This window comes from Mobula birostris, chromosome 5 (genome assembly GCF_030028105.1).
Source record: "Mobula birostris isolate sMobBir1 chromosome 5, sMobBir1.hap1, whole genome shotgun sequence".
NCBI classification, from domain to species: Eukaryota; Metazoa; Chordata; class Chondrichthyes; order Myliobatiformes; family Myliobatidae; genus Mobula; species Mobula birostris.
In genome coordinates this window covers 135,146,421-135,156,791 of record NC_092374.1, presented here as the reverse complement: position 1 = coordinate 135,156,791, position 10,371 = coordinate 135,146,421, and the positions used below count along the sequence as shown (strand labels likewise).

The following is a 10,371-nucleotide window of genomic DNA, read 5'->3' as shown; positions in this document are numbered from 1 at the left end:
AGCAAGCATTCCAGTCAGTAAATGAGCACAGGTCTTCAGTACTCGGCCAGCTCCACCATCTGAACTAAGTGCTTTCGGCGGCATCACCCTTGTAAAGGATGCTCTCACATCGGCCTCAGAGACTGAAATCACAGGGGCTGGGGGCTGTGGGAGTTCATGAAGGGGCCTTTATGTTCTTTCAGTCAAAGTGGGCATAAAAGGCATTGAGCTCATCTGCGAGGGAGCATATTTTGCTTTGTACAAAGTGACAGCGTTCAATTACTACCACAGCTGTTGAGCATCCTTCTGTGATACAGTTTTGGTCCAGAATTGCCACATATGAGATAGATTTTTGAAGATCATACTTTCTTTGGTTGCTACACCTGAATGCCACTGATCTTGCCCTCAGCAGATTGTGGATCTTTTGGTTTATCCAGGGCTCCTGGTTGGGGAAAGAATCTTTATGATTTTGTCTCTGAGTGTCTTTATAAAGTCCATGACAACAGTGGCAGACTCATTCTGGTCTTCTGATGAGTCCTTGAATATGGCCCAGTCCACTGACTTGAAGCAAACCCTAGCCACTCCTCTGCCTCCCACAACCACCTCTTTATTGTCTTTACCTCTGGTACCTTGCTCGATAGCCTATTCCTGTGTGTCTGACAGCAAGATGAGCAGATATCCCGAAATGCAGTCTAGGGATGGAACAGTAGGCATTTTGATGGTACTGTAGCAGTGGTCAAGTGTGTTGGGACCCTTAGTGCTGCAGGTGATGCTCTGATGGTAATTGGGCAGAGATTTCTTCAAGCTAGCCCGATTGAAGTCCCCAGCAATGGCGTGAAAGGCATCAGGGTAGGGTATTTCTTGGTTGCTAATCACTCAATACATCAAATACTTGCTTAACATCTGTCATTGGTGGTATGTAAACTGCAGTGAATTCTCTCAGAAAATAGTACAGACAGCATTTAATCATTAGATGTTCCAGGTCAGGAGAACAGAAGTGTAATAAGGCCATGATGAACTACGCTAAGTTCATCATGAATCAGGCCCCACTGTTTCTTGCATAGTATGAATACTGAGGTTGTTGCATTGAGCGACTGAGGTGGACCCAAGTGCAGGGCACCGACACGTAGGTAGCATTAACAGAATTGTGTTTATTAATAGTTGCAAGGAAGGCCGGAGAGCGAGGATTAGGCCAAGGGGAGCCAAGGAGTGAGTGAAGCTGGACCGGGAATCGAACCCGGATCACTACAGCAAGACTCTGGCGTTTAGTGGAGGGACTTAGGCAGAGCAGGGATGTGGACCAGGGGATGAGCGTAGCCGGAAAAGAACAGAGGGCGGAATGCCCTACTCCTATTAGCAAGGGGGGAAATTAACACAGGCAACAAGCGTGGGAACTTAGAATATAGAACACTCAGCGGTCGAGAGACAGCGTAGGCACAGGCAAACAGCGCAAGCACAGGCAAACAGCGCGGGTGGACAGAGGAGCAGTAGGCAGGCCAAACTCTTCTCAACCCCAGGCATTGGTGGAGCTGGACTTCTAACTGGGGACAGGCGGCAGGCAACACTCCTCCTGCCATGGAACATTAACTGGAAAGGTAAATGGCTGGCAATCCTTGTCTCGACACAGAATAGCTCAGACAAACAACAGGCAATTCTTATCTTGACACAAAGTGGCACCTGAGGAGGCGAACAGCCAGCAATCCTTATCTCGACACAGAATAGCGCAGACAAACAGTAGGCAATTCATATCTTGACTCAGAGTAGCACATGAAGCGGCAAACAGCCAGCAATACTCACCCGGACACAAAAACGACAGACAATTCATATCTTGACTCCGAGTAGTGGTAAACGGCCGGTAGTACTCAGCTGGGCACGAGACAACAAAACCAAACAATGGCAGACAATTCATATCTTGACACGGAGTAGCACATGAAGTGGCAAACGGCCAGCAACCACTTAGCTGGATACGAAGAGACAGAATTCCTGAAGCAACCCTAGGCACTGAAGCAACTTAGAATCCATCATTCTCCCAGAGCATGCATTGCCGCACTGGCTCAGGTGACGGTCCAGCCCTGAGAAGATGTAAGCCGGAGCTTTTATGCTGCCGGTTCAGATGAGAATCAGGTTGCCGTAAACAAGGAGCCCGGAAAAACACAGGGAAAAGGAATTAAAAGAAAATGAGGAGTCAACGGACCAGACCGTGACAAAGGTAGTGGGAAATGTTATGAAAAGGGGGATCTTAGGAGTACAAGTGCATAGTTTGTTGAAAACAGCATCACAAGTAGACAGGTTGGAGGCCTTTATCAGTCATGACATTAGTTATAGGGGCTAGGGCATTATGTTGCAGCTGTTTATGTCATTTGTGAGGCTGCTCTTGGACTACAGTCAACAGTTTCGGTCATCCTGTTAAAGGATAGAGGTAGCTAAATTGGAAAGACTCTAGATTTACAAGGAAGTTTCCAGGGCTGAGTGTTAGGGAGAGTTTGGCCAGGCTCAGCGTTTATCCATGAAACATCAGACAATAAAGGGCAACCTCATAGAAATGGTTTTAGTTATTAAAGTTTAGATATAGTGGACAGAAACAGTCTTTTCCTCAGGTTATGGGAGTCCAAAACAAGGGGCATAGAATTAGAATGAGGGGGAAAGATTTAAAAATGACTGGGGAGGGGCAAGCTTTTCATGGGTGGTGGGTATATGAAATAAACTGTCTAAGGAAGTAGTTATTCAGGTATCAGAGGCAGTGATTATTCACTTTTGGGGACACTGCAGCTCATGTTCTATGTATTATTTGTTTACTTTCCTGTACTATTTGCTCAGTTTGTCCTCTGCACATTTGGTAATTGTCGGTCTCTGTTCTGTGTGGTTTCTCATGGATTCTATTGTGTTTCGTTGTTTTGCAGTGGTTGCAAGAAGATGAATCTCAACTTTGTATATGGTATACATACTTTGATAATAAATTTGGATTCAAACAATTGTATCATTTAAGAAGCACATGGATGGGTTCATCGATGGGAGGTGCCTGGAAATTGGGTCTAGCTAGGTGGACAAAATGGTCCACACGGACTCATTGAGCAGAAGGACCAATAACTGTGACACTTTAACACTTTGAATCCTTCTACCTTTGTTGTTGTTGGATGCTCTGTGTTGGCCAGAAAGAATGAAAATCAGTGAACAGGAATAGATGGGGTCATTTTGTGAGACTGTCCTTGCAGCCTCCATTTTGTGAACTGCTTGATGAAATGATTCTCGCTCTAGGATTACTTAATTAAAGCAATTGAATGTTAACACAAGGAATTCCAGCTAATAACCTGCTATACCTGAGACCATTCTCAGACAAGAAGCTACTTATGTAAAGTGGCAGGCTTGTAGGAGGAGCAATCTGTAATCTTGATGGGCTCACTGTCTAGCTCACCTGGTTTGAACCACTCAACGGTGAAAAGAACAAAAGGCATGAGGCTGAGGCCATTGGCCATTGAACAATACTGTTTGTAGCCCTGGACCAGAGCCAATAAGGAGGTGACACAGGTCAGTTGGGTGATCTTGAGACAACAAGGTTGAAGTGCAACATTTGAACTGGTGAGGAAAGGAATATTCTGAGAGTACAGGCTGCAGCAGCTCTCCAGAGGCCAACCATTGCGGATGTGGAATAGCTCAACGTCATACACGTGGAGATTAGATTGGGACCACGAGGAACACCTGGCCAGCCCAGACTTCTTTCCTGGGTATCACCTTTTCCGTTCTTTGAGTGTTTATGGAAGGTCAGGGAAACTTAGCAGGTGTGCACACTGGTATTCAATCGTGTAAATTCACATGCTTTTTAGCTGAGACAATAAAGGCATTTATCAGTATGTAACGCTCAGCTATGTTGGCTCGTATATGTCTAGGGGAAGTCCCGCCTGGCACCGGCCTGGACGCTTCCCGCTGGGTCGGTTGCTGTACCAATGCCACCCGAATCAATCCCAAACATCAATCATCAGCCAGCACACACAGTACGTTTTACCAAGTACACTTTATAGATATTACTAAGTCTATGAAATTAATATAAGTTCCATACAGAAAAGGAAGTAATAGGAAAAAAAAGGCGCCAGACTTATCAAAGTCCAAGTTCTTCGTGCACAACCGTTGGAGCTCAGAAGTTCCTGGCGACCACCCGGACCCTGTCGATTCACGGCTGGGGACCACCCGAAGTGATCAACCGGAGCGTTTTCACACGTCCACCGTCCTCTCCGTCTCTCCTCCGACTCGCCGCCAAAAACCCCCGTTCCCAGTCATATGAGCCAGCATTATCACCCGAAGAAACGATAACATGAATAGCCATTGGCTAATAGCACCCTGCTATCTGTATTAACCCAAGCAAATGCCTAGCTAGAGAGTTTCTCAGCATTTAATATAACGTAGAAGCCATTTTAATCCACATACGCAGCAATTTAAAAGATTAACATAACGAGGAATCCATTTTAAACTTAACATCAAAAAAAAAACGACCCCGTACAAGTAAATACAGATTCTCTCTGTGCTTAACTGATCATTATTACTAAGTGGTAACCCTTATTAACATTTCTAACTGGAAAGTAACATTATTTATCCTGGCACCAGTGAGGCAACATGACATCCTTGAGTCACACCTACAGCTAGACAAACTACAATATATTCCTGAACTGTTGAATCTCCTTTCACTGTTGCTCCTGGTTCTTCTTTATCCAAGTCACAATGTCATGTTCCCGGCTTGAACAACATATTCCTGAGGGATTTTCCGAAAGGGAAAATGTTCGTGAGTAAAGTCAGCTCAGCAGAAATCTGGATCACCTCAATACCCAACCTGCTTGGTGGTCACCCATTCACGTTCTTCCTACATACTCGTAAACTGTAGTATGATTGCCACTTTAAACATGCTGCCATAAAATCTCGAGCCTTGCAGATGCACCATGCATTTGACAATAAACTCAACGTAGCTTAAGGTGCACTAGTCAAGCCTAAAAATATATATTTTTATGAGGGTGGATGTTGAATCAATAAATCAAGTAGTCCTGGATGGAGTTGAATTTACTGAGTGCTTCAGAGCTACACTTATCAAAATAGGACATTTAATAGTTTTAAGGAAAGAGGGGGACAGTTTAAAACATTCTGTGAGGCAAGTTTATTTTAACAAAGAAATTTGTAAGAACCTGGAACATGCCACCGGGGTGGTGGTAGAAGCATGTATGATAGATAGGTATGGTCAATATGCAAGTATAATAATAGTTTGGTTAAGCGTCATAGTTAGCACAGGCATGGTGGGCTGAGGATCTGTTCTTGTCTTGTACCATTGAATGTTCTAAATGGAGTATGTTCCAAGGGAAGATATTATAGGAATACTCAGGAAATAACATAGGAATTTTGAGGAAATTAATCGCTTGCCACATAATAGCCTACTTCTTACTACATTTGTAGCCGTAGTATTTATGTAGCTTAGATTATGTTCAGTGGCAACCTCCTAATGTTGGTTGTTGGGGTCATGACAATGGCAATACCAGTGAATATCAAGGGCCCTGATTAGGCACTTTCTGTCGGAGATGGTCAGTGTTTCGTAATATTGTAATGCAAATGGAAGTTGCCACTTATCATCCTGTATTTAACTGTGTAACTAAATAGTTTTCACATTAATGTCATTTGAGACTTTCAGGTCAGATAGTAAGTATACCGTCAGGTGAGCACTTCTTACACAGTGCGGGGACTTCAGTCTCTACAGGTTTCCCAGAGGCCAATGTTTTTCAAGGAGTGAGTTCAACTGCTCAGTTTCATGCTGAGTATTATTGAGGATTTGGCACAGTTGGATTCACTGCAGGAGATAAAGATAGCTGAAATGAACACTTCATCTCAATGTCAGATAAAGTTTAGAGCTGAAGCGTCTGGATACTTGGAAAGGGTCAGGTTTACTGGAATCCTCAGAGTACAGTGCTCACACCAAAAGCTAATAAACTGGTTGCAAGTTAATTGTGTAAAATAAAAGGGTATGTTTAGTGAGGTTGATTGCAGGAGCACAGAAGCAGAAATTTGACAGTATATTGGCAATAAATCAGCACAGGATCTCACTCACTGCAATTGATCCCCTTGATCTTCTGCACTGGTCAAAACTAGTCTTGGTTATTTTTCTATTGAGTACATCAGTATCAGATATTTCAGTTTTCAACAAATAATGAACACTCTCAGCAACAATTTGCTGAAGGAACTCAACAGGTTGAACAGCTTCTGTGGGGTGTGGTAAGAAATTTTCTGATTGAGTACACAGAGTTTTACTTTTGATTTCCAGCAGCTAGTTACATTTCATTGGAAAGTTCATATTATTCTTCACTTGCTCCTCTTCTTGACTGTCCTGCCTTTACTTTGCAGAATCATCCCTTTTGACATTCCTTAAGACATTTTTCCCTCTGTTTTTCAATTCCCTCTTCCTGGGCCTTTTCTGTAGATAAATCTTGATAGCTTTCTATAAGAACCATAAGTAAAGGTCAGATATGTTCATTGGGCTAGATGATTCCAAGATCTCAGGTTGCATCACTTCCTGCATTTTGCAGTCTACTGTTGGAAGGCCATCTCCAATTGGATCAGAGATGTCCAAAGTAGCTATTTGTTACCTCTCATTTCATATAGACCATTGTACTTTGGAACTTCATCAGAATAACGTGATCCAAATTTCACAGGATAAACTGCAGGTCTGTATTTATTGGACTCCATGAACATCCACCAATGTAGTGAAAGTGTTCTGGGCCCGAAGGTGCGGCTTTTTCAACCGATGGGGGGGGGGTGTTGTCTACAAATTACCCCATTTACTGACCATTTGTGGCATTTTCCGTCTGTATTCCATGTACTAGAGTATTTAATGAAGGAAAAAAAAACATATAACCATATAAGAATTACAGCACCGAAACAGGCCATCTTGGCCCTTCTAGTCCGTGCCGAACTCTTACTCTCACCTAGTCCCACCGACCTGCACTCAGCCCATAACCCTCCATTCCTTTCCTGTCCATATAGTATTCAATCTCAACATGGAACCTGCCTCAACCACTTCTGCTGAAGCTCGTTCCACACAGCTACCACTCTCTGAGTAAAGAAGTTCCCCCTCATGTTACCCCTAAACTTCTGCCCTTTAACTCTCAACTCAGGTCCTCTTCTTTGAATCTCCCCTACTCTCAATGGAAAAAGCCTATCCACGTCAACTCTATCTATCCCCTTCATAATTATAAATACCTCTATCAAGTCCCCCCTCAACCTTCTACGCTCCAAAGAATAAAAACCCAACTTGTTCAACCTTTCTCTTTAACTTAGGTCATTGTTAAAATGTAAGGAAATTTATCAAAAATACTTCTGTTCTATTTCCGGAAGAATGAGTTACGTGGATGAAAGTTGCAATAGCCAAAGTTTTTTTCTTAGTGCACTTTCCTCATCTCAACGTGCAGATAGGACCACGAAACGTTTGAGATAAGGATAAGGAGTATGCAGTCACTCGCGCCAGAGCTCCACGTCTTGAATATTATGCATTGTGGGCGGGACCTTGACCGGTTCCCATCGAATCACGTCAGGACTTGCGAAGCGCTCCCTGCTTGTCCAATCAGAGCAAACCACGATTGATCCAGCGAAATTTCGCGTCGAAGTTAAGGTTCCGAGGCAGGTTCTCGCCTCACATTTGAGATCAGTAAGGGAATTATGTCAGGTGGATGTTGAAGCTCTGCTGAACGACTGGATGCATTAGGGGTACCGTGGGCACGAACCTGGAACCTGGCAGGAATTGGTGGCGGCGCTGCGGGAGGGAAGCTGTAGTACGAGCGAGCTGAGAGCAGGATTGGGTGGAGAGTCAAAGCTGGTCGTCGGAGGCTCTAGGCCGTCACTGTCGGGCAGGATGGTGGCACCGCGGGCGTGCTTGACTAAAGTGTTGTCCTATTTCCCCTTCCTGTTGGTGCTTCTTGATCTCCAGTGTGAAGGTAAGGAGGATGAGGAAATGTCATTTGTGCGGAGGGCGAAGGGTGGGCCTTTACCGAGCTCTCGAGATAATTTGCGTTATTTACTCCAACTTTGTCATTCGTGGTCGGTCCCACACTATTTGCTCTCCAGTTCACCAAGTTTATTGTACACTTGATCTAAAATTGAACGTGTGTCATAAATGTTGTAGACCCGACATTACACGAAACGGGGGGGAGGGCCATTTTGCTGAGAAGTATTAACATATTTTCATGCCTTCAGGGAGCTATGTTCTAATATTGGGATTGTGGTAACTGAGTTTTAACTGGCCATTTACTGTCATACTCTTGCAACACGTAAATACGATTGTTAATTGTTTTGATCCTAATATGTAGATTCCACAGCTGAAAGCAGACAATTGATTTGTTCTCTTAACTGTCCCTCCTATTCTCGGATAAGTGCGTGGAGGAGTTTTTACACAGCTATGGGTATTACAGTGAAATGGGATGAATTGGAGAGTTCTGTGTTACCATTTGGTAATCATTCTATTGTATATTATTGCTCCCAACTTTGAGGTCTCTACTCAAAGTGTGAATAGTCATAGTGATAGCTATAGAACAATACACCATGACCTTTGGCCCAAGGAGTCCATATTGAACATGTTATGCACCCAGCTCGTCCCAATTTCCTGCTTTAAGCCTGTATCCTCAAAGGTCCACTCCTCTGGCAGAGCAGACTCGATAGGATGAATGGTCTAATTCTGCTCCTGTGTCTTATGCCTGTAAAACGTTAGGACTTGAGAAGACTGGATGCTATGGAGAATGGGGTTGAGGGGGATAATAAATCATTCATAATGGAATGGTAGAGCAGACTTGATGGGCTGAATGGCCTAATTCTGCTCTTGTGATCTGTGTGCCTATGCAAGTTATCCTTAAATGATACGTGTCTCAACCAGTTCCTCTGGCAGCTCATTCTGTATACTTGACACTCTCTGCTTGCGAGGGAAAGTTGCCCTTCAAGCCCCTTGAAAATCTTTCCCTAAATCTCTGTGCCTTAGTTTTGGATTCCCCTACCCTAGGGAAAGGACTCTTGTTATTCACCTTTATGCCCCTCATAATTTTACAAGTTTCTGTAAGGTCTCCCCTCATTGTATATTCCAATAATTAAAGACTTAGCCTGGCCAGCTTAGCCCTATAACTTGGGCCCTTTGATCCTGGCAACAGTCTTGTAAATCTCTTCTGCACTCTTTCCAGTTTAACAGGCTGAGCTTGGTTGTCAGGGGCTATTTGAGATGCAGGTCAATAGGAACATTTGAAGGGTGGAGGGAGGTTGTCCCCATTTCTCCCAACCCAGCATCAACTAGGACAAGCTTAAGGAATTTTAATGGAATCCAAAATGAAGACTAATGTGATTGAAATCTGCAAAAATATAATGTTTTAATGTGAAAATTGAAGCAATTGACTGCTATCTGTTAATGCACTAAAAATGAAGTTTGTGGTGCTGTGAAAACGAAGAATAATTCAAAATTTCAAGGTGGAACTATATCATGAAAAATCCTTGCAGATACCTTTTGAAATTAAAATGCATCTGTGGGTTTTTGTGACTATCCTAACAGTTGAAGTGCCAACATACACAATCACCACCTACACTAGAGCTGCAAAGCGTAGGTGCAAGTCTGGGTAGTGATCTCAGGAGCATTGTTGCTGCTGGAGAAGATTTCATGGCCAAAATATTGAAAAGAAGCTACATTTTTATTTGTTCATATATTCAGTTAATAAATTAAATGCAGTGTGATTACTTTGTATGTTTTTTTTAAGACTGACCAGATTATCACCCAATAATTTACTCAGTTTCCCAAATTCTTGACTAAATGTTTATCAGCCTGAAACATTAAATGCTTCTCTCTTCATGATGCTGCCTGACATGATGTTTCTATTACTTTCAGTTTTAGTTTAACATTTGCATCGATTGCAGTTTTTTTTGGTTGCCTAGACTTTCTCTCAATCTTGGTCACTCCTTAAACAAAATAGTCTTTTTTTTGTAGTTTTTTTTATTGAAGTTCATCATCAAACAAAACTTTCCATAAGATGTATTTCAGATACTGTACATATACATCATATAATCATTTGTCACAAATCTCCACATAATATTTATGAGGTATACACTTATAGAAAGGAGAGGAAATAAAGAACAATCAAAAGAAGAAAACTATGTACAAAGTAGGGAGTGATTTTTTTTTACAACATATTTATCGACTTGTGAGAATAAAATCAGGCCTATGAGGTGTTATGTAGTTAAACTATTTTTCTCAGTATGAATTAAATTGTTCCAACTTATCATTAACTGATGTCATCATCTCCATTTTGTAAATGTCCATTGTAATTTCCATCCATGCATTTTAAAGTTGGGCTCTGCTGTGATAACCATTTCCTGGTAAGGGTCTTTTTACCAGCCACCAGC

At 42.6% G+C, this 10,371-nt stretch overlaps 1 protein-coding gene across 2 annotated transcripts in view; it reads left to right on the top strand.

Annotated features, from left to right (window-relative positions):
• Positions 1–7,569: 7,569 nt before the first annotated feature.
• Positions 7,570–10,371, top strand: part of dnajc3a (DnaJ (Hsp40) homolog, subfamily C, member 3a) — an 88,906-nt gene continuing 86,104 nt past the window's right edge. For both annotated transcript variants that reach the window (XM_072258738.1, XM_072258739.1), the window contains exon 1: positions 7,570–7,934. In XM_072258738.1, coding sequence (XP_072114839.1) covers positions 7,853–7,934 — 82 coding nt within the window. In that variant the 5' untranslated portion in view covers positions 7,570–7,852. The remainder of the gene's footprint in view (positions 7,935–10,371) is intronic.